At 40.3% G+C, this 25,910-nt stretch overlaps 1 protein-coding gene across 5 annotated transcripts; it reads right to left on the reverse strand.

Moving 5' to 3' along the window:
* Positions 1–295: 295 nt before the first annotated feature.
* On the reverse strand, positions 296–24,849 carry LOC134211920 (uncharacterized). Of its 5 annotated transcripts, none has more exons than XM_062689311.1 (3): positions 24,215–24,849; positions 10,900–11,481; positions 296–4,119 (listed from the first exon to the last, which is right to left on the reverse strand). In XM_062689311.1, the coding sequence occupies exons 1-3, from the start codon at positions 24,309–24,311 to the stop codon at positions 3,101–3,103; spliced, it is 1,698 nt and encodes a 565-aa protein (XP_062545295.1). In that variant the 5' UTR covers positions 24,312–24,849; the 3' UTR covers positions 296–3,100. The 5 variants fall into 5 exon arrangements, with proteins under 5 accessions (XP_062545295.1, XP_062545296.1, XP_062545298.1 ...); XM_062689312.1 differs by lacking the exon at positions 24,215–24,849 and adding an exon at positions 12,115–12,428; XM_062689314.1 differs by lacking the exon at positions 24,215–24,849 and adding an exon at positions 11,987–12,125.
* Between the last annotated feature and the right edge of the window lie 1,061 nt (positions 24,850–25,910).

Below are 25,910 nucleotides of genomic sequence, written 5' to 3' on the forward strand. Positions count from 1 at the left end.
TTATTTGAAGCGAAATGGATTTGGCGCCAATTTTCTCGCGAACAAAGTTTAACTATCGAACTGTCAAATCTAACCATGCTCCGGAGCAGGGTTATTTTTAACCACGGCGAAATAACCATCGAACTGTCAAATTTTAACTAAAAGTTAAACGAATCGGTGGAATGGTTCACAGCCTGAGTCTTTTGATTTGGTAAAATAGTAAAATAGGTATGGCAATCCGTCATATCATCGTTATTATTGGATCTCAGTTTAACACGTTTAACTAGAGTTCCTTGTTTGACGAATACAAAGTAAATATTAGGGTTGGGTGTCTTGTTATTTGGCGTAAAATAGCTTATTACCGAACGTGGATAAAACACGCCGCGATTTTACTTGATACGTAAAGTTTTCCACGAATTTATTGTCTTGAATAGATTAAATCGAATATTGCTATGATGCTGAGCATAATGAATAAGCCATTTTATGAGACAGATTTGAACAGCTGATCGAAATTTTGAGTGGACGGCTCGGTCTTTGTTTTGGTAAATTTGCATGTAAACCATCATCATTTCGTCATCATCATCATCATTTCATTTCATTTTCGCAAATGTTCCTTGTAAAATGTAAATATTATGTCGAATTCGTTTTTAAAAAGTTCCAACCTAGGTTGGAACCAGTTCCAACCTAAGTGCTGTCAAAGTGTTTTTTTATTCGCTCAGGTTGGAACTAGGTTCGCACTAGTTCCAACCCCAAAGCTGTCGGGTTCGCACTGTGTTGTTTCACGGTTTCGCACCGGGTTCACCAATACAACTGTATTTCAACTGTCAAAACCACGTGGGTGGGTGGGACTGGGTGGAATGAACAAGCAGAAGGGAGAAACGAAACTGTCTGTTTATGAAATGCGCGTTGAAAATCTTTTTTTTCGGGAATTTTGTGATACTTGTTATTGTAGTTTTAAATGAAATTAATCCGGTACTGTTGGCTAGATTCATTTTTTAAAAATAAATGTTAGGGAATTTATGTATTCATAAGTTCATTCAGGTTTTCCTCACAGATTCTGTCCTAAATTAGGTCGGAGGATGGAATTGTGTAGTTTGGAAATTCCTCTTGAAACCCGTTCACAAAATCCGCTAAGAATAGTCAGAAAAATATATTTGAGGAATACCGAATAGAATTATTTCTTATGCAGAAATTACTTCAGAAATTCTTTCTTTTGAAATTCTTACAAAAACTCTTACATGCGTTTCATAATGTTCTTCGGGAATTCTGCCTGAAATTACTTCAGAAATTCTTTCAGTAATTATTTCTTGAATTGTTGGCGATATCTTTCAGGCATTCCTCCAATTTTTTTTTCCAAGGGATCCTTTCGAGATGAATTTCTTTGGAAATTCTTCTAGGAAGATCTTTGAAGACTGTTCCAGGATTTTTTTTCTGGAAGTTGCTCCAGGAATTAATTTGAAAATTCCTACAACATAATTCCTTCAGGAAATCCTTCTGGAATACAGGAACTAACTCGAAGTTTCCTTCAGGAATTGCTCAGCAAGGTTCGTACATAAATTCCCCCCGGAAGTACCTTGAGCAATTCCTCCGGGAGATTCTTGAAAATTGAAAATGCACGGGGCCCAAAATCTGGTGGAAAATTTTCCTGAGCTTTGAGGCTACCTTCATCAGGAGAGGTAGCGAGGAAAAAATAATTAGCGAATCCTGGAGAATTTTTATTACATGCTTCTGAGTGTTCTCCGAAAACTTTAGCAGAAATAGATGAATTTTTGTAGAATGGAAAATCTCTTTGACATGAATTCTATACGGAATTCTCGGTATAAAAATGTGCACGGGATTATTGAATATAATTGAATAGGGGAACTGTTCCGATCTCCATCTCACTGAACATATATTCATCTCATCGGGAAACAAAGAAATACAGCACCAATTTCGTCGATTTTTTTTGTCAACATGCGTGCTCACTGCTGAAAAAATCGCAAAAATAACAAACAATCCAAATTCCTTTACATTGCTTTGTTTTTGATGGGATGAATATCGGAGCCATGAGATGAATTCCAGGAGCAGTTCCCTTATTTATATACACCCAAAAGCAAATTCCACTATCCGCAAAAATCAGTTCACGCACTAAACATATTTATTTATCATGATCTGATTAGGCCAACGCACTGCCAGTGCACTGGATGTCCTGGATCATATGTTTCGAATCAAAACAAACACGATGCTACGCACACCAACATATCCAATGACAGATGGAACTGAAAATGTTTTTTTATTCAGGGTTCGGGTTGGCACTGACCCAGGTTTAAAAACGAATTCGACATTAGTATTTGGTCTCCTGTCAGTTGAGCTTTCTATAAAATGGCATATAGTGTTTTGTTACACCTTGGGAATCTTGTCCACGAATTTAAAAAAGGTAAAAAATGTAACACAGAGAAAGAGAAGCTGAAATTTTGAACAAAAAGTTATAAACTATAGAGAAATAACAAAGTACAAGTTTGTACTTAGTCGAAAGATTTTAAATATATCTATCAGCTGAAGTATTAAAATGGATATTGGTGTTAAAATCACTCCGTACCTACGACTTGATCAAAGTAAAATTACAGGGCATTACATCTTTTTTCGCTTTGATCAATTCGTACGGAGTAAATTGACCGCCAATTTTCTTTTTAATATCCTCAGATGATAGATATATTTAAAAGCTTTCGTGGGAATCACATTAAGGAAAAAAACGCCCAAAATTCTGAGCATCACTGAATTAAAGATCCTCAGCCAGCGAAGTTTTTGTATTGTTTATTGTATGTACTTATGACTCAGCACAGTATTTTTCAGCTATTCTTTCTTGCTCAGGAAGCTATCGCTGTATAGTTTTTTACCTCTTTTGAATATAATTCCCATATATTGAATACCGCGGACGACATTCCTGAAATGTGAGGCTACCTCAAGCCGGAAAACACTTCGTTGTAATCATAGATATGAAACAATTGTAGGTATAAAATAAAATCTACAACTTTATCAAAACACAAAATAACTGCATAACTAAAAATATAAAAACGTCTATAAAACTATTGAATGTAAAACAATAAAAACCAAGTGCAATGTGCACAATGCAGCCTACATCTTAAAGAAAAGCACACGTCAACACAAGAAACAGAACGGATATCGGGAAAATAATGTAGATGGCCATTCGCGGTTGACATGTCGATATCAGAAACGTTATGTCATCTTCCTCGTGCTCTATTCCGTCTCTTGTGGGCACTTCCACTATCACCCGCTCATCAGACCAGAAGCTGATGGGAAACGAACAATTTGTACTATTCACGCAACCTTTGGATTCCGAGATGTTGGAGTACTGAAAGGTTGGCTTGTATATGTCGAATACAGCGTGAATGTCATTCTGCACGTAATCGTTGTCACTATAGAATATGTAGTAGTAATATCCATCCGAGGCAACCTCGTGCTTCGTGACCATGTGAATACCACTTTCCAGATATTGCACGTCTTTACATAAGTGGCTCGGTGGAAAGCCTTGCGCCACGAGAATTTCACCATCATAACATTCAAGTAAACTGTTCTCGAAACTGGACTCTGAATCAGAGTTGTTATTGGAGAAGTTCATCGCATTACCGCCATGGTTTATTTTACGATCGTAAATGGTATCACGTCGAGCCCTAGTGCCGAAGGTATCCATTGCTATGTCTACCCCACTCAGCGATTTTTGCATATCAGCTTTCTGTTTGTCAACCTTATCGCGATGACCGTGCTTACCATGATGGCGCCTTCTCCGCTGACGCTGATCATCCTCACTTTCTGCAGACTCATCCACCACAAAATCTTTATAGTTGTGGTTGTGTTTGTGATTATTATTAGGAATCTCTTTGGAGTGTAGTAAGGTATTTGGTATCTCTGAAGTACTGGATGCCTGAGTATGCTTACGTGTAGTGTGAGACTTAACCACTGCCTCTTGGCCACTATTTCTTGTATTGTTGATGCCAGATTTCTGCTGTCTAGTGTTTACAGAGTTAATTGTTTCTAAAGTATGCTTCGTTTGTTTCGTCGGTTTAGACTTTACATTCGTCCCAGCGTATGGATCCACGCTCTCAGCAGCAGTCATATCTTCTTCAGTCAGATCTTCTCCTCCTGTAGAAACAAAATAAGATAAAAAATTTTTTTTTGTAGATTTTAAAGAAATAATGGAATAAACAAAAAAAAACAGTGAAATTATAGTCTTTCCAGGTTGAAATACCCGATAAAAGCATATTGTGAATGAACATCATGAAGCTCACACTGAGTAATCCTTGCAAATGCAAATGCGCAGATCTGAAGAGAAAGTTTCTTTCGCCCTGTCATTGGTACGAAAAGCCTTCATTCCGCTACCAACGATAATGGTCTGCGACTTGTACTGTGCCAAGTGCTGATCAACGGACGATATTTCTCGGATGTTATAGATGTATAGATGGAAGGTCCTTGCAAAAATGAGGTGGCGACTTTCCAGCGTCACGAATTCACGAAACAACAGAACGATGCGTTTCAATGTCCAACGCTTGCCAACGCCAGAAGCTGGACGAGCGGATAGGAGATGCCACCGGATCTGGCGACGTCAACGATTGTGGGAAAATATCCACGAAGCTGTTACTACAACAGCGCAGGAAGTGTTAGGCACTGCACAGCGACGCCAACGAAATGGTTGGTTTGATGAGGAATGCCAGCGAGTGAAGGACGAGAAAAATGTTGCTAGGAGTCGAATGCTAGTGGCTCGTACCAGTTCCAACAGAGAGCGGTACAGTGTAGCAAAGGGCAGAAGAGAAACGAATCCACCGCAGGAAAAATTAAGGCAACTCGAAGAGAGTGTGATAGCTGAAGCGCAGGAGAACATGGATAGAAACGATATGCGGAGGTTTTACGCAACTGTCAATGGCGCGCGGCATAAGACTGCGCCAGTGCCCGCCATGTGCAATGACCGAGAGGGGAAATTGCTGACAGACAAGACTATGGTTGCAGCCAGGTGGAAGGAGCACTTCGAACATTTTTTGAAATGAAGGTGTATTAAGGAGCAGGCTTGACATAGTCGGCGACGGTCAAGCTGTGGAACCACTAACGCTGGATGAGGTAAAGAAGGCTCTAAACGAGCTGAAAATCAATAAAGCTGCTGGGAAAGACGAGATCCCGGTCGAGCTTCTCAAACACGGAAGTGAGCAGATGCATCAATCAATCCACAATATTATCTAGAAAATATGGGAGGATGAAGAACTGCCTGCCGGCTGGTTGGATGGCCTCATATGCCCAATCTATTAGAAAGGGCACAGACTAGAGTGCGCCAATTACAGAGGATCACCCTTCTGAATTCGGCGTACAAAATTCTGTCGCATATCATGTTTAACAGACTAAGACCACATGAGGATTCCTTCGTCAGCGAACACCAGGCAGGTTTCGTGAGGGCTGATCAACGACGGATCAAATGTTTAGCCTGCGGATGATCCTTGATAAATTCCGGGAGTACAATTTGCAGACTCACCATCTATTCATTGATTTCAAAGCAGCGTACGATTCAGTGAAAAGAAATGAGCTGGTAGATAATGTCCGAACATGTTTTTCCGGCGAAACTGATTAGACTGATACGTGCAACGCTGGATGGCTCGAGCTCGACCTGGACGATGCTCGTGGAGGACCAACGCGCACTTGGAGTTTTCGAAAGGAAAGTGCTGCGTACCATCTATGGTAGGGTGCAGATGGCGGACGGTATGTGTAGGAGGCGAATGAACAACGAGTTGCATGAGCTGCAGGGAAAACTATCCATCGTTCACACCGCGAAAATCGGACGACTAAGGTTGGCCGGGCACGTAGCCAGAATGTCGGACAGTAACCCGGTGAAAATGATTTTCGACTACGATCCGACGGGCACAAGAAGGCGAGGTGCGCAGCGGGCATGGTGGATTGATCAGGTGGAAGATGACTTGCGGACCCTCCGTAGACTGCGTGGTTGGCGACGTGTAGCCATGGTCCGAGCGAAATGGGGAAGACTCAATATACCGCACACTTCGGCCTTAGTCTGATTAAATAATGGATGGCTCGAAATCAAGTATCCGGATTTAAGACGAAGTGTCAACCTCGTTTATGACCTTAGACGGATTGAAGCAGGGTGATGCACTTTCGAATTTATTGTTCAACATTGCAAGAATCGAGGGGACTATTAGGAGATCTGGCGTGCAGAGGAACGGCACTATCATCACACGGTCGCATACGCTCCTGGACTTGGCGGACGACATCAACCTCATTGGAATCGATCGCAGAGCAGTAGTGGAGGCTTTAGTCCCACTGAAGAGGGAGACGGCGAGGATAGGCTTAACCATTAACTCTACCAAGACAAAGAACATGGTGGCAGGTAGAGATAGAGGAAGAGCTAGTGGTGTTCGTGCTGAGGTAGTGCTTGATGGGGATGTGTGTGAAGTTGTTGAAGAATTTGTTTACCTTGGAACGCTTGTGACATGTGACAATGATGCTCCCTGTGAAGTGAAAAGACGTATTGCTGCTGCGAATAGGGCCTTTTACGGATTACGTAACCAACTTAGGTCCCGCAACATGCCGACGGAAACGAAATTTACAAAACTCTGATTCTACCAGTGGCCCTTTATGGACATGAAGCATGGAAATTAAAAGAGACGGACCCTAGAGCTTTCGGGGTTTTTGAGCGAAAAGTGCTGCGTACAATTCTCGGAGGGAAAATAGAATGGAAAATAGAAAATAAAATGGTGTGTGGCGCAGACGCATGAATCATGCGTTGTATCAAGTATATAAAGAAGAAAATATTGTGAATCCTATAAAAATAAAAATACGGCAGACTTCAGTGGGCTGGTCACTTAGTGCGAATGTCGGAAAAAAGAATAGCGAAAACAATTCATATTAATTGTTGATGAGACCGCTTGAGATGTCCTTCGTCGCCGAATACCAGGCAGGTTTTAGATCAGATGTTTAGCCTGCGCATGATCCTTAATAAATTCCGAGAGTATTTACAACTTGCAGACTCACAATCTGTTAATTGATTTCAAAGCAGCGTATGATTCAGTGGAAAGAAATAAGCTGTGGCAGATAACGTCCGCTAATTAGACTAATACATGCAACGCTTGATGGCTTAAAATCTAGTATTCGGCGAATCTCAAACTTATCGAAATAGTTGTTCATTACACTCGATGGCGCGATTGGAAGTTCTGGCGTGCAGAGGAACAACACTATAGAGGTAGCGTAGACCTAGTGGTGTTGGTGCTGGGGTAGTGTGGTTGATGGGGATGCGTTTCAAGTTGTTGAAGAATTTGTTCACCTTGGAACGCCTACGACATGTTACAATAAACGTCGTGAAGTGAAAAGACGTATTGCTACTGCGAATAGGGCCTTCTATAGATTATATAACCAGTTTTAAACCTAAATTAGGTTCCACATTAGGTTTATTTTTTCCCCAAATAATAACAATACTTCTTAATATAAGATTTAAAACGAACATAACCACAATCTTCAATGTTTGGCTCCGGCACAATAGAAAATTTTGGCTTCACTTTGACAACCAAATCGATTCTATCCGCACCACCCAGGTATAGACCGGTCATCGGACCGGATAGTCTGCACACCGTATCGAATGACAACGGCCAATGATGCATAAACCTCGCAGCCTCCCGCGGAATGGTAGTCCGAAGCACCTTCTTTCCCCGCAAAAATATCCACAAGGCCACATGGAGATCACCTAACCAAGAAACGGAAAACCAAATCGACCACGTTCTAATCGACGGTAAATTCTCGCATAACTTTTCAAAAGGACCTAAGTAACATTTTTTTCATGAATTAATTTGAGTACAGCAATCAACAGCTTTCATGTTGTTCTGTTGATTGCGCTATTCAAATTAATTCATGAAAAAAATGTTACTTAGGTCCTTTTGAAAAGTTAAGCGAGAATTCTTCTCCGACATCACGAACGTCCGCACTTACCGCAGTGCGAATATTGAATCCGACCACTACCTCGTTGCAGTATGCCTGCGCTCAAAACTCTCGACGGTGTACAACACGCGTCGAAGTCGGACGCGCGGCTTAACATTGGGCGGCTATCAGACGGTAGACTAGCCCAAGAATACGCGCAGCAGCTGGAAGTGGCACTCCCACCGGAAGAGCAGCTAGGCGCAGCGTCTCTTGAAGAAGCCTGGAGAGATATTCGATCCGCCATTGGTAGCACCGCAACCGCTGCACTTGGCACGGTGCCCCCGGATCAGAGAAACGACTGGTATGACGGCGAATGTGAGCAGTTAGTAGAAAAGAAGAATGCAGCATGGGCGAGATTGCTGCAACATCACACGAGGGCGAACGAGGCACGATATAAACGGGCGCGGAACAGACAAAACTCGGTTTTCCGGAGGAAAAAGCGCCAGCAAGAAGATCGAGACCATGAAGAGACGGAGCAACTGTACCGCGCTAATAACACACGAAAGTTCTATGAGAAGTTAAACCGTTCACGTAAGGGCCACGTGCCACAGCCTGATATGTGTAAGGACATAAACGGGAACCTTCTTACGAACGAGCGTGAGGTGATCCAAAGGTTGCAGCAGCACTACAAAGAACACCTGAATGGCGATGTGGCAGACGAAGATGGCGGTATGGTGATGGACCTGAGAGAACGCGCGCAGGACATAATTCTACCGCCTCCGGAACTCCAGGAAATGGTGATGCACTGGCTAGAGCGCTGCACTGGGTCATTACGAAAATTTGGGAGGAAGAAGTTTTGCCGCAGGAGTGGATGGAAGGTGTCGTGTGTGTGTGTGTCCCATCTACAAAAACGGCGACGAGCTGGATTGCAAAAAAGGGCGATAAGCACATTGCTGAACGCCGTCTACAAGGTACTCTCCCAAATTTTATGCCGTCGACTAGCACCAATTGCAAGGTAGTTCATGGGGCAGTACCAGGCGGGTTTTATGGGCGAACGCTCTACCACGGACCAGGTGTTCGTCATTCGCCAAGTACTGCAGAAATGTCGTGAATACAACGTGCCCACACATCATCTATTCATCGACTTCGCATATGATACAATCGATCGAGATCAGCTATGGCAGCTAATGCACTAACACGGTTTTCCGGATAAACTGACACGGTTGATCAAAGCGACGATGGATCGGGTGATGTGCGTAGTTCGAGTTTCAGGGGCATTCTCGAGTCCCTTCGAAACGCGCAGAGGGTTACGGCAAGGTGATGGTCTTTCGTGTCTGCTATTCAACATCGCTTTGGAAGGGGTAATACGAAGAGCAGGGATTAACACGGGTGGTACAATTTTCAATAAGTCCGTCCAGCTATTTGGCTTTGCCGACGACATAGATATTATGGCACGTAACTTTGAGAAGATGGAGGAAGCCTACATCAGACTGAAGAGGGAAGCCAAGCGGATCGGACTAGTCATTAACACGTCCAAGACAAAGTACATGATAGGAGAAGTTCAAGAGAAGACAATGTGAGCCACCCACCGCGAGTTGGCATCGGTGGTGACGAAATCGAGGTGGTAGAAAAATGTGTGTACTTGGGCTCACTGGTGACTGCCGAAAATGATACCAGCAGAGAAATTCGGAGATGCATAGTGGCTGGAAATCGTACGTACTTTGGACTCCGCAAGACGCTTCGATCGAATAGAGTTCGCCGCCGTACCATCCTGGCAATCTACAAAAACGCTCATTAGACCGGTAGTCCTCTACGGACACGAGACCTGGACGATGCTCGTGGAGGACCAACGCGCACTTGGAGTTTTCGAAAGGAAAGTGCTGCGCACCATCTATGGTGGGGTGCAGATGGCGGACGGTACGTGGAGGAGGCGAATGAACCACGAGTTGCATCAGCTGCTGGGAGAACCATCCATCGTTCACACCGCGAAAATCGGACGACTGCGGTGGGCCGGGCACGTAGCCAGAATGTCGCACAGTAACCCGGTGAAAATGGTTCTCGACAACGATCCGACGGGCACAAGAAGGCGAGGTGCGCAGCGAGCATGGTGGATCGATCAGGTGGAAGATGACTTGCGGACCCTCCGTAGACTGCGTGGTTGGCGATGTGTAGCCATGGACCGAGCCGAATGGAGAAGACTTTTATATACCGCACAGGCCACTTCGGCCTTAGTCTGAATAAATAATAATAATAACTCATATATTATTAGAGATTGCGTTACAGTTTTCATAGTAATTTTTATACGAACTTCTAACCTAACTGCACGTGCTCAGTTAAAGTACGACCAAATTAGCAAAAAATAGGAGGATTATTAAAAACTGCAGATACCATCTTTCAACCATAGGGGAGCGAAAAAGTTAAAATTTGAATTACTCTATTATACATATGCACATCAATTTTTCAAACATTTTAATAAATTAATTTCAATGATGTTGCATATAGTAATCGCTAGAGCATCCTGTTTCGAAAGAATTTGTGATCAGGTCAGGCGATCGTATTTTTCGTCAATTCGTAAGTATAGAATAAATGCCTCTCTTCACTCTTATAGCGAAAATTTATTGTTATCGGTCAGGCTGCGATTCGTTCTGAGACATTTACATTGTGTTAAACACGAGTTTAGTTTAAATAGCGTTCTAAATAGCCTTCCATTTCTCAACCCACGAGCTGCATGATAACGCTTGAATTATTTTTAGTATGCAATCTGTTTTGAGACACTATGATAATTGAAAATAAATAATCATAGAACTGCGCGAAATTCAATGAAGAACAAGCCACACATTATGGAACATATAAAGATGCTATAAGGGGTCGTATACATATTACGTAAACAATTTTTCTGCATACAAATGATTTTTATGTATATAATGGTGCGTAAAAAAACGACATAACCCTCTCCCTCCAGAAGTGCTTACGTAATATGTGTACGGTCCCTAACTAGATATTCCTTGAATAACTCACCATGATTTCCTTCATCGGGTGATTCATATTTTTCAGACTTGTTGTTCGTGATTCCTGACGAATCAACAACCTCAGCCGCAGATTCAAAAGTCACCTTCACCTGGACGTGCTCGGTGTTGAAATGTGCACCCATTTTTTTCTTATTATGGTCCAGCAAACCGCACGTTTTAAGATTTCGCTCTCCCTTAACTACCAGTATCCTGGAACCGTCGTACCGTGAGCATACCTTCAACGCTACAGTTGCTCCCTTCAGGAGGTAGAAGCCCCAATATTCTAGGGTATCGTCTGGCAAGGACATAGACTTCTTCAGACGAATATGTTTACGATTCTGGGAGATTTCAGGTTTCTGGTTGAGCTGGAATGCATTGAAGCTGGTGTTCATTTGTAGACTATGCCGCTGGCAGAATACCGTGGAAATACCATCGCGGATCTCGATTATGTCGGACTCAGCTATTGGATATACCACGTCTGCGAATACAGTATGCCGCAGGTACAACGGGAGGATGATGAGTGAGGCTGGTAGGACAGCAGTTAATATGCAAAATGCGATGACGCGTTTGACTCCGTGCATGTTTTTAGTTTCTGGAATATGTTAAAATGCGTTAGTTAATATGCGACTCAACTCAGGTGAACGGCAATAACAAAATTTACATAAACCGGACCGGACTTCAAAGACGACACTTGCATTTGTAGATGCTTAGAAACAATTTTGATAGATCATCGCCACCGAGACCGGACAACCGGAATGACCGGTTCACACTAGTCCCACATGTTCTGAATTCAAATAATATTACTAAGTCTTGTATTGTTTATTCGCAATAAGCTTATTTTTAGAACATATTAGAGCCATCACCAGGGGAAGAGTTCGATTTTCTTCGTCTACGTTAATATTAATACACACATCATATTGCGCAACAAACACTGTCTCACATAGTTAAGAATGAAATGAAACAAAGTTGCAATAATAAAACACCGTGCATATGACTAAACTTTTACATTTTCGATTAGATAGTTTTCGGAGATTTTTCTAATGTTAACGACACGTTCTGCCTCAGCTGATCGTTTCCTTATTAAACCACTGGCGTACCTTTGCACAGGACTTAGATGACCAGTAAGAAATTCATACAAGACTAGATTCAGCGATATCAGTAGCGATGATAGACCACTCAATGGCTGCCTTATCATGTTTTCATACTTATACACGAGAGCACGTACATCACTTTTTTACCCTAGCACTATGTGTACAAATCCCCTGATTCCGTCCTCACTTCATGAATAGCACTGAGTAATGATAATTAGCTTGCAGCTTGTCTTCTCGATCTGGTCGAGCATCCACTGTTTATGGCCACTCATCATCACGATCAGTGTTTATCCTTCTCTTATTGACAAACACCAGTATCTAGCAAGTAACAACGAATAATTAAAATGAATGCTTTATCGAAACAAAGATTATTCCACGAGGTGTATTACAAAGTGTGAATCGAAATGCACAACTAATGTGTACGCTCTGTATTTTTGGAATGCATTTCACACGTTTCCCCTCATGTAAAATACTAAATATTAGGAGAACGGTTGCGCATATACGTATACAAACGCGAATAGAAAAAGAGAAGAGTAAACGAGAATCAAAACATTTCATATGAGCGAAGCGAAGTTAGCTTCCTGTGATAAGCTGCTAATGTTGGGTTGTTCAATGTTCATAGTTTTGAGAAAGCTTTTTTCGTGAATTTATTTATTGTACTCATCAAATGATGGAATTGATGCTTTAAAAGTTAGACCTTAATGTGTCTAATCCTGATCTTCTACTCAATTTTTAACGATTATGAACTTCTGTTAGGGGCCTTCGTGCGGTAAGATGCGCGGCTACAAAGCAAGACCATGCTGAAGGTCACTGGGTTCAATTCCTGGTCAGGTCTAAAAAATTTGCGGATTGGAAATTATCTCGCCATCCCAAATGGGCATAAAATTATCATCATGTTAGCTTCATTATACTACGAATGCAAAAATGGCTCAGAAACCTCGCTGGCAATAGTTGTGGAAGTGCTTAATGAATACGCTGCGATGTGGATAATGACCAAGTGGGGGATGTAAGGGCAATTGAAAGAAGAAGAATACTGTTCTTAAAATATAATCCAAATTCATAAAGGCACATATTTGCTGGAGAACACTATGGACATTTAAACTACTAGAATGCAAGAATTTATAATGTGATAATAGATTATGGGTAGAAAATATTAATCGAAATATTCAAATCACATTTGTTGAACTGATCAAAATAAATCTGCTGTCGAAAAGTATTTCAACGAACCGGAGGCAACTTTTCCCGACATCACCGGGATCTTGCCGCATCGCAGCTTTGTTTTCAAGAGGCTAACACGAGATAATATTATAATGATTCTTTAATACCTACGAAGAAAAATCGAAGAATTTCCGATCTTGAAATTTCCTAGAACTCATCCATCTTCAGCATGGTCTCGCTTCGTAACGCAGCATCTTACGCAAGTAACCATCAGGCTGAAGCTCGATGAGCTGCATGTTTAAGATATGATATATTTATGGCCTATGTTAACTATAATAAGTCCACAAAAAACGTCGAATAAAAGCAGAGAATGGCCCCTTTGATCGCATTGATTACATCATATCACATCAGGTTTTTTACGCGGTTGGAATTCATAAAATTTTCAGTTAATCTGAACTTTTACAGCTTTTTAAATACCACCTGACTTTCCTTTGATTTTTGTGATTGTTTTTCGTGAGGTTAACTCATTGTTTCATTGATGCTAAAGGTCTTAATTGACTAAAACCAAACCGTGTAAATGAACCTGGGTGTATTATGGTATAATGTTGAATTCATGCACCGCATTATGAAATTGTATTCATATTTTGAGATTTCAAATTGAATATCAATGTGCCAAGCTGAAGATTCATGTTGACACTTCACAAAACAACGCTGACACCGAAAGTCCTCGCTTGCTGCTGTTCGTGCACGCCGTCCTATTCATTCGCACATTCAAATTCGGGAAGAACTAGCAACTTGATTGTGTGTTGGATGTCAGCTGTTTGAGTGAGTTGATAATCTTTGGATTCAATTTCTGCTCATAACAATAATACGATGATAATAAGCTTCTTTTTCGTTTTAATTATTTTTTTTATGGTAAATTATAGTTCGACTGATCTAAATTTTACTCTGAATATGCAAATCATGCTGCTTCAGCCTCATGGTTACTTGGGTATCGCTAGGCAAGAGGCACCAAATCTGCATTTACAACCTGCGCACGCACAGATAACAATTTCGTGTTATGTTCCGCGGAAATTTCTCAAGTAGGTATGCACGGAATTTTTAAAACTGATAAGCGATGCAGCCAAAAATCTGCGATCGGTGGGCATTACTCTGCGAGTCAACTTCATTCACTTCATTGTCACGCTCTATTCCACCAACGCGCAAGTTCAGCCGAGAACGCTTAAGCGTGCTAATGTGCTAATTAGCACATGCATTATGCATGGATGTGGATGTTCACACGGAATGGGGCCTCTTTCCCATAGTCAAAGCACAGAGAAACGCTGTGGTCAAAGCGTTTTTATGGCATAGTGCATTACTATGTACATGGTAGGCACCAACTACCATTCCGATCCGTGCATGCAAAGCGTGTTCCTATAATGCGTTCGGCATGATCGGAATCGGAACAAATTTTTATCCCACTGCTGAGTGTTTATATTAGCGCAGAATTGGAGAACTGGCAAATAATGTAACATTTCCAGCATTTGAAAGGGAATATTTTTTCGAGGGTTTTCTCCATAAAATTCAAAACTTTTGGTTATCCGAATCGAATTGCTGAATATTATTTAAAGGAAATAGATTGTATACTAAAAATTGAGAAAAGATACAATTTTTATCACGTTATATTATATGACAAAATAATTTAGTCGTATTGAAAATAACAGTTGCTTAATTATGCTTTTAGGTATGTTATTTAATTTTTTGATTTTGCTGAACAATAAGTAAGCCGATATGGATAGGGTAGAGAACCATTTGGGCAGCACCCCCTATTCCCGTCAGCAACGTTCCTTACTCGAGCGCATTACAACAGAATCACTTGTTTTTTAGTACATGGTTAGTTTCTGTCGATATCTAGTGATGTACAAACAATCAAGCCATTTGGTTGGAACGCGGTTGATAACTCGAGTTATTAACGTTGCGGACGGGAATAGGGGGTGCTGCCCAAATGGTCCCGCTCCCTATTTATGAAACGCAACGGGCAAACATTTGAGAGACGCGGTATAAATTGTTTTTAGTAGTTTGTTCTTTCAATTCAGGTCTCTTTTCTACGTGCTAAAACAATTTATTAATTCGAAATAATAGATGGAAATACTTGAAGGACCAGGCATTGTAAAGCATCCCATTATTTAGAGTACAGTGGGGCAAGAGTACGCACTTAGTGACTTAGTTTTCAATCGAACATGGAGCCCTTATGAAGCAAGTTTTTGCATATCAAATCATTGTCGATTATTCGTATAGGGGTCTTTCACAAATTACGTAACGCTGTAGGGGGAGGGAGGGGATCAGGCCGAGCGTTACGATCCATACAAAAAAAGGTTATGTGGGGGAGAGAGGGGGTCCAAAATCATCAAATTTAGCGTTACGTAATTTGTGAAAGAACCCATACCTGTTTCTTTGTGTTACCTAGCGGAAAAATATTGAAGTTATTGAAATTATTGCAAGATACGTGAAAAGCGCATTCTTACCCCACCGGTGGGATAAGAGTGCGCATTGGGTGAGGTAAGAGTACGCAGTTTTCCAATCAGGTGTTTAAAGTATATATTTATACATATAAGAATTACCAACATTTAATTGATGTCCATTGAAATTCAAAGTAGGGAAAATGACGGCTTTGGCTGGTTTTGTTCGTTTATTGTCAGGGGGGTTTTTGTTGACCAAATTTTATGAATTTTGGCCACAATATTCTTTGAAATGCAAAGAATGATTGGGCAAAATTTGAGAATAATTGGTTATACAAAACCCCCTGACAATAATAGAACAAAACCTGCCAAAGCCGTCATTTACCCTATATTATGAAATGTTTAATGTTACGTAACTCTGGAAGGGGGAGGGGGTCCTAGAAATGTGAACTTTTATACGAAAAAAAACCTTTTTTTTAATTGGTAGGGGAGCCCGTCAAATGTTGAACGGCTAATTTTTTCGCCTATTGTTGAACTCCCATAAGAAATGCACGTGCGTTCAACAATAGGCGAAGAAATTAGCCGTTCAACATTTGCCAAATTACGCTATATAACAGTAACCACAGAAGTAAAAATATATAAAAATATATTTGTTAACATTAAATAATCATTTAGATGAAATTGTGTTTTCAGACTACATTCAGGTGTAAAACAATACCTAATACAATTTCATAATTTCGCTTCAGCGCTATGTCCCTTTACATTGTTGTGGATCTTTACGCTTTGGCCGGAGATACGGGTTTGACATCAAAACTTGAAGATTCTCATCCATACGCGCCCTTCTTCAAAGAAGCCATCCCTCGGAAAGCTCAAAAAGTATTGTGAATCTAGTTATTAGTCTGTTGAATTACATTGTTGGAAGGAGATTATCTCTATCCCGCGGGTTTCGCGTAAGTGTCTCTGCTTACGGGTCTGCTACCCCCGATTTTGACCCTCCATACTGTAGTGCATTGAATGCAGAATGACAATCAGATTCAATTGTGCTATTAGGTGGAACCGTATCCAGAGCAAGACTCAAGCCATGATGATGGATAACTGTAATAACTTCATACATACATACAAAACTTGAAGATTCACATGCGTACTATTGCCCCCCCCCCCCCCAAGTTCGTAACTCTTAATAATTGATGAGTGGTTGAATGCCCATGGCGGAAACTAAATTGCTCGTCAGCAAGAATTGTCATTAATATGAACCATCACTCTATTTAAAATAATCTTTTCAAACAGTTTGCTTATTGAAGGAAGCAAACTGATTGGGCGATAACTAGAAGACTCAGCTGGATTTTTGTCCGGCTTCAAAATTGGGCGTTTTTCCATTTATCTGGGAAGTATGTCTTCGAACCTCCGCGTGACCTGATCCTCAATTTGACTAGTGAGACCTAGACTAAAATTATGGGCATTCTCGACCTGCTGAGCAAGTTTTTGAGCCTTTTCGCCAATTGTTAATAAAATTTTATTTCCCTGTTTAGCACTGGAATTGGCTTTTAAGGTTTTTTAAGAATTTTCGTTAATTTCCAAAAGGGTTTCCAACTGGGATCCAACTTCGAGACATTGTTCTCAAAGTTGGTATTCCTCAGAATAGCGAAACGTTTTGCCAACACCGCTAGGTGGATTAATCAGGGTTTTTTAATTACATTTTGCAAATCTCGCCAAATAACTTTCAACGCGGGATTGCGAGTTTTTTGGTATTGCCTTCGCATCACATTTTTAAGATGGATCAGTAGTTGAAGATCGTCGTCAGTAATAATGGAGTTGAATTGATTTTAACATTTAGGAATTGCAATGCCTCTGGCTTCGACAATTAAATTTGTCAAAAATACGAGAGCATTATCAATATCACTTTTGGTATCGAGAGGAATATCAACATCAAAACTCCTCGATATACGTTTTATATAAATCATCAAAGTCAGCATGAGTTACCAATTGGCCACAAAGCTGACTTGAATCCGTTAAAACTAAATCAATTGTGGAAGGATTTCGACTGGAAGAAAAACAAGTTGGTCCATTGGGATATTGAATAGTATTATATCCCGCAGAACAATCTTCAAATAACTTTTTTTCAATTGGAATTGCTTTGAGCATTATTCCATGAACGGTGTTTGGCATTGAAGTCAACAATTATGAAAAATTTAGATTTGTTGCGAGTTAGAATTTGAAGATCAGCTCTCAACCAATTCTTTTGATGCCCATTACACTGGAAAGGCAAGTAGGCAGCAATAAAAGAGAATTGACCAAAATTTGTTTCAACAGAAACTCCCAAGGTTTCAAAAACTTTGGTTTCAAATGAAGAATATAGTTTATGTTTGATACGTCTATTAATGACAATGGCGACCCCAACCCAACCACAGGCGCTGTCAAGACGATCATTTCTGTAAATAAAATGATTTGTATCTCTTTTGATGAAGAGTCCACGTTTTAAATATGTTTCAGTTATAATAGCAATGTGCACATTATGAACTGGTAGGAAGTTGAATAATTCATCTTCTTTACCCTTTGAAGATCGGGCATTCCAATTTAAAATTTCCAAAGAACTATTTGGATCCACACGCAAAAAAACGTTTTCACGTTTTCTGGAACGTTCTGGAAAACGTGACCGGTGTTCTCGAATCCATGAATTAAATCACCGTGTATTGTTGCTGGTTCACGAATTCGGGGACTGTTTTTTTGCGTGCATTAAAACGAAGTCCAAAAACATTTTTTTTAATCTTATCCAGTGATGTCTTTGACGTCAAGACGTCTTTGAACAATCGCTCAGTTTTGTCGTCGTATGTGAAGAATTTATGGCGCTTCTCAGTTAAATACTGAAGAAGACGTTTGTGATCATCAAAGGATCCCGGTAAAACGCGGTAGTCACCCTTCCTGGCAATCTGAAATGAAACCTTGATCCCCTAAAGGCTACCCAACTATCATTCCGAAAGCCAGACATCTCGGCAACGGATACCACAATTGGCGGAATGCTTTGCTTCTTCGCATGGGTCGAATCACCTGGGCTAGAGGTAGATTCGATTTGCTCAATTTAGTCATGAATCAAATCGAACTGATTGCTCAGTTCGATAGGAGAAGAATTATTTTGAATGTTAGAGTTAGAAGGAATATCTGAAGTCACCAGCTTCCTTCTATTTTTCCGCGCTTTGGCAGGACGATCTTGAAACCTTGTTTCTTAGAAGGTAGTGGAGAATTCAGAGAATCCCAGAGTGTATGTATTTAAGAGTGGCGACACTGTCAGAATTGGAACAGAATTCATCTGTCATTCCCATACAAAATCGTGTTCCAAACGAGCAGGAGACCTGTCAAATGCCGCACATGTCGCATACTCGCTGCCGAGTCTTTACAAGGAATAAGAAGTGCGCGTCGTGTTCCTAAATTAAAAGTATTATGTGTAAAAATTGTTCAATTGGTGTAAATTATTAAAACTTTGTGTTATTATAGGTATACAACTTACAAGCTAAACGGAAAATTATAAAATTACAATCTTAAACTAGGATCACAGTAATTAGTACGGTTAGTGAATTTGTTAAGAAAATTTGGTTCTTTTGTAATCTGATTATTCTATTATTCCATTATTAAAGTGAATAGGACTATTGTCCATAGAAGCCAATTCTGTGATTAGTGGCAAAACTATACAACAAAAGGTAAATTAAGTAAATTAGTAGAATTGTTGTAGTGTGTTTGTGGTACTCGTGGATTGGGATAAAATAATTTGGTTGAATACTAATGTGCTTTGAACAGGTCCGTACAGCGGGCCTTTTTGTTTTATGTGCGGCCCAACCAACACAAGATCGTATATCATAGCGAATAAGTGTACAACGTGGAGGCCATATACGTGCATTTTGCACGCAGTGAAATGGAGGAATGCGCCTATATCGCCTCCACCTTGTACACTTATTCGCTACCATATGCGATTGTGTGTTGGCTGGGGGGTTTCACCTCGTCGCCCTCAGGTGAAACTATACTCCACAGGATTCCGTGTGACGATTCCCAGATCCGAAGGACCGTGAGTCGTTATTTACTCGGTCGAGCCGTAAGGACAGAAATTGTTCCGGTTCTGGGGTCTCCATTATTCGCCGGAAAGCCAAGGGACGCGAGCGATTGACAACTCGCACCGGGAGCCAAGATCCCATAGGAGATATCCCACCAACCCGCCCAACGCTAGTTGAATACCGCACTGAGACCACTCCGCCCCCCCTCCACCACCGTTTTGCCACCGAAGACCGCCATCAACCCACCATCCGAGATAACCACCACGAAGAACAAGTTCTAAGATAAAACCGCAAGTACCACAATCTAGTAATTAAGGGACGTCACTTCAATGATAGGCCAGTTAGGAAGCAATAAAATTGTACATGCAATGAAAATTGTATTTGGTGGTTTGGTTCTGATTTAATTACCCTAGGTTTGAGTGATTTACACCATTATTCTTTATTGTGCGCTTTTCCGTGTTTTTTCAAGGAGTTCTCAGGCCTCGCCCTGTAGAGACCGTTTCTGAAGGGTGGATGTGTGTGGTTTTTGAGCCAATTCCAGGTGAGAGATCTGTGGTTCACACTTCCACGACGGCAAACATAATTCTTGCAGTTTTCCTCTTCGTTCCCTGTTAAGTGAGCAGGATTGATTGTATGCGTGTGACTCTGTGAGCATAAACGACCCTACGTCTCAACATAATTTCCCTACCGTGAGCAGCTGCTGGCTACAATTTATTTGTTTCGCGGATGAGATGGACATTGTCGATCGAACATTTGAAAAGGTGGCTAACCTGTATAGGACCGTCTTTGGCGGTGTGCAAAAGAATGGTGTGTGGCGGCGAAGGATGAACCACAAGCTCGCCCAACCTTACGGCGAACCCAGTATCCAGAAGATAGCTAGGAAGGGTGTAATGGGCTGGGCATGTTGTAAGAATGCCGGACAGCAACCTTGCAAAGATGATGGTTGCTATCGACCCGGCAGGAACACGAAGGCGTAGAGCACAACGAGCTAGGTGGGCGGACCAAGCACAAATCGATTTGGCGAGCGTGGGGCGCAACCGAGGATGGAGAGATCTTGCCTCAAACCGTCTATTTTGGTGTCATATTTCTGATTTAGAGCATGGTGGTATTCGTACCATGATACATCTTGAAATGAGTGCCGTACCAATTATTGTCTTCATCAAAGGTAGCCTTGAAATTATTTTATTATAAGAAAATTATTTTAAGCTTGGAATGTGGAATGTATTCACTTGTCATAAAACGAGTTTGTACTATTCCATTTAATTCCACTATTTTATTGTACTTTTGACATATTAGTATTTCGACTCCAACAGTTAGGCTGTATCTGTCAAAGGTACAATCAAGTGGTGGAATTGAATATAATGTACGAACTCGTCTTATAACACCACAGTCCTTAGTATAGAAATAAATGAAACTCGACGCTTGCGAAGTACATTTCATATTATTTTAGAAGTCCAGGAATTCTAATAAACTATAATTTAGTTCATTCAAAGTTAATTGCCTATATTCCGGAATATAGGCAATTAACTTTGAATGAACTGAACTCGAATGGCGATCTCTCTTCGATTAGAGTAAGATTACCGGTGGTGAGTTTAAGCCGTTTGGCAGCGCAGTATCATTACTTGACACTTTACCGGTCGCTACTAATCGCGCTGCTATAACAGTAGCGTGACTGACAGGTGACCAAATTTGGTAGCGCGATAAGAACGCTGGTATTTGATGAACTGTCAACTGTCAAACGTCACCGGTACGGAATACAGCAACCAAATTGAAGGCCGAAAATAGTGACCGATACGGAAACGAGTGACGAAACTAAAATGAAAGCGCTGCGCGGGTGATTAAAATGCTCGCGACCGATAATGATGCTCTTATGTGAGTGATCCCCAAAGTGCGTCCCGTGGGTCGCATGCGGCCCTCCAAGCCTTTCCTGCGGCCCGCGAAGCTTTTCTGAGAATACACTACATGTGGCCCATTGATAAGCATTATATGACAGGAAAAGCTTTTTCCAATTATCTCTCGGGAACCTGTCAAGTTTACATCACTATGATACACTAAATTAATGATTTTGTGTGTGTTACTTCTACGTGAAGTTAAACGATTTACAATGATATGGAAATGCTAATATCATCTTCCAAACTTAGACGTACATGTTCATGATAGAATTAGAGGCGAAAGTATAGAATTGATAGTTGCGTTAGGATACGGCTCCCACACTGATATTCTTCCCTCCCCCTTCATACGGGAGCTTGGCGTGAAATCGTGAAATTCATAAGTTCATACATAGATGATATGTAGGCCGACAGCAAATATACTTCGATGTTATCGCCCCTGGTTATAAAAATAGCAAATTTGTATTTATTCGCAGATTCAAAAGAACTCAATATTGAACTACAGGTAAAAATAATGTTCACATACACTGATCCGTAATAAGAATGTTTTTTATTTCTCAAAATAAGCTAGATTTTGGATAAATTAAACTGAATTTTGTGGATTATTACCTCCAGAAACAACGTTGACTATCAACAATGGATTCTGTTAAGAATACTATTCGAATTCTTTTCAGAATCGCAAACAGATTCTGTTGAGAACCTTCAATCGGATTCTTTTCAGAATCTCAACCAGAATTCTAAACGAACTCTATCATACGAATTCCGAAAAGATTCTGCCCAGAATCACTACCGGAGCATCGCGAATGGATTCTCTCTAGAATTCCAAACGAATTCTGTTTAAAATTCTGATCGGACTCTGTTTATATTCCCGAACGAATTCTTTTCAGAATCTAAAAATGAATTCTTTGAAAAAGATTCAAAGGAATACAATATATTGTTAAAATATTTGATATTCTATAATATGCAATATAAACAGAAAAACAAATCTTGCAAATATACTGCGGCCCGCTTCAACAACTCAAAACGTCTGTGCGGCCCTTGATAGTAAGCATGCTGGAGATCACTGGCTTATGTGGTCAGGTTGGGATCTGACAACCGACTTGCACAACCTTACTACACAACCCTATAGGGGAGAACGGTCCAAAATGCACCCCTGGGGCAAAATGGCCTCACTCATAAAATCACTCATATAATCTGTTGTAGTACATTTATGAACGAATATTACCATTACACTTCATAATTAGTTATCCATCATTGAGCTCCATTGGAAAAATTTAGCAAAATCCCTTCATATTTACTTAAATTTAACGATTTGTTATTCTTCCGCCACATCTGTAAGATTGCAGTTCAATCCATTAAGAAAAAACAAACAACCATGCGTTCACCATCATTTTGCATGCAATTGAGTCATTTTAGACCACCATTCGGGCGTTTTGCCCCAGGCCTATTTTTAAAACATTTTTTGAATGCGATAGAAAATCATGAAAACCTTATTGTTTTGAATAGGAGATCATTGTGAAATGTAGCTGGGTTTGTAAATTTGGCACCTATACGTTGAAATGGTTGGGTATTTTTGTTTACATGGGCAAAAACATCGAAAAAGCTTAAGGGGTGCATTTTGGACCGTTCTCCCCTACTTCATCGAGCGCAGTTGCTAATGAAGCAAATCTGTAGGAGCCAGAGAATATTAAACACTCCTCCTTACCCATATCATAAAAATAAAATACATTTTATTGATGAACATTTAATTCTATTGTTTTTTTTTTTCATCATACCAATTAAAGTGCCATATTGTTGTTCTAATAGACGTACAATAAATTCAATTGCCAGTAAAATGCTGGCAATAGAATTACAAAAAATGGCAAAAATTTGTTCGAGAAGAAATCGTTTTTTTTTATCATTGAGATACATAGCAACCCCTATTTTCTATTGTATTTAAGCCATTTACAATAGGCTTTATAGTGGAAAACAATATTCTGTAATGATGTCTCGCTTAACTTTTCAAAAGGACCTAAGTAACATTTTTTTCATGAATTAATTTGAATAGCGCAATCAACAGAACAACATGAAAGCTATTGATTGCAGTATTCAAATTAATTCATGAAAAAAATGTTACTTAGGTCCTTTTGAAAAGTTAAGCGAGATGTTCTATTGTGAACCACAATAGAGATTACCGTAATTGCTATTAATTTCCGCGTACTTTTACAATATTTTTCAACAGGGATTAGGTACAGCAAGCTAATTGCTTAGGCAAAATGCGCAATACGCAATGAAAATATATTTGCGGGTTTTGGCTGATGGACTAAAATCTCATATGATTATAATATTATATTATATGCATGATTATAATCCAGTGCTTAATAAATTCCATATTTAACATACTGTCCTTCATTGGTTCTTAGACTATCTGACACGACACTAAGTGGACCGAATGGGAGACAACGTGAAGTAATTTTTCTTAGATTAGGCAGAACAACAGATACCGTTGTGTCAATCATTACTTGACAATCTCTTGATTTAACAACGGCAAATGCTGTTGTTTACTGCGCTATGCGCTTGTGAACAGTAAATGGAACATAAGTGGCGATTTTTTTCCCGATTGTATCATTTATCAGCAGCATGGTTCTAGTCGTGTTCGATACTGCCGGTGTCCGGTTATCTGTCGGAAATCTGAAATCTTTTTGATGGTAATTTGATGGCGATACTTACTGTTAAGTCGTTGTAGCGAGTTGTACTTATAGGTGTGGTAGTACGCAACATTATCCACTTGCACCCCATTTTTATTAATCCGCGGAGTTTTTGCCATTTTTGTTTCCTGAGTGACTTAGATGATTATGTTTGCTTCACGTTCCTTTTTTGATTCACGTTTTATGCCACCGACTTGCACGGACTCAACTAGTGTGTCGTAAACACGGAATGAACAAAAACCGTTGACATCTCGTTTAACACTGAACAGGCTCGTGAACTGCCATTGTAGTCAGCCTGATACCCGTTCCGTTTTGCACATGATACACATCTTTCAAGAGCACTGTTCCTTTCTATATAACTATAATCTTTTGAATATACTTAAATGTTTACCATTTGTGTAAATCTTTTCAAGACACTCGAGCGCCAAGTAAAAGCAGTCACTGTCTAGCGCCCGTTCTTTGACTAAAATAGATTGCCCAAGTGAGAGATAGTGATAAGGATGCACTGATACTGTACCATGGTGGTACACTTTCCATGTATTTCCACTAAAAGTTTTTCGTGGGATCAGTCGATGTCACCTCTCTTAGATGTTGATTGATCCTGTCTCACGGGCTACCAACGCCGATCTACCCTGAATGGCGTACACGACCTAAACTGCCCAGATGAGAATATCACATCATCGAGAGCGGTTATCGCGCCATATACGAAACGCTTTTGATAAACAGAAAACGTTTATTGGGATATGATTATATACATCAAACAGTCACATCACGCCAAACATTCGACTTAGGCTGACTGACTGATAAAGTTTTATTATATGAACCATCCGAGCAGGTGATGGCGGTCTGTTATAGGTAGAAATTTGCTCAGGTGAAAGATTCCGTTGGGTCATGCAGGAAACAATATTCCCATCATGCTACAGGGTTGTCACGGGTTATTATTTTGTCCACGCTAAATTTGGTGCCATTTAAATCGAATTTGTATAAAATCTCACAAAAAAATAGCTAAAGGTGGCCAATTCGAAATTTGCTTCACATATTTTCTTAGAGCGATCCTGCTCAAGTAAAAACAAAGAAACAGGTAACTAGTCGCATCTTCCTTTCGGTTTTTGAGGCAGCTACTTGTTTAACCTTTTTACTTCGGTGTCACACGTTTTTGAATTTGAATAAAACCCTGATTAGGAAAAGACAGGGTCACCGTCTTCGACCAGAGGTCGCACAGACTGAACACTTAACATCTAGCATTAGACAACGGACAGGACATTTACACAACACCCAGTGGACCAGTGGAGAACTTTTAGCTTTACGAAAAGTTTTCTCCTTACCGGGGCGGGAATCGAACCCACACTCCACAGCACATGCGTCTAGACGATTGACGTCGCTAACCGCACGGCCACGAAGCCCACGATTATCCTGCCTAGTTATGTTTATGCCTTTCTCGTGCAGAAAAAAGAATATCATAAAAGTCTAAAATAGCACTAAGGACATTTTTTTACATGCAGAACGCAATTATACATTATTTATTTAGTATGCATTCCCGTAGAACGCAACGTGTTGCGAGCAAATCGAATGATTAATGCACAAAAAAAGTGATTTGTTCTATACGTGTTTCAAAATTAGTATTTTGATAATTACGAAATAAAAACAGAATAAACAGAATTCTTAATTTTAAAAACATAATTAGTGATAAATCTAAAAAAGGAGTTATTTTTGTTAGC

Source organism: Armigeres subalbatus, chromosome 2 (assembly GCF_024139115.2).
Source record: "Armigeres subalbatus isolate Guangzhou_Male chromosome 2, GZ_Asu_2, whole genome shotgun sequence".
Lineage (NCBI taxonomy): Eukaryota > Metazoa > Arthropoda > Insecta > Diptera > Culicidae > Armigeres > Armigeres subalbatus.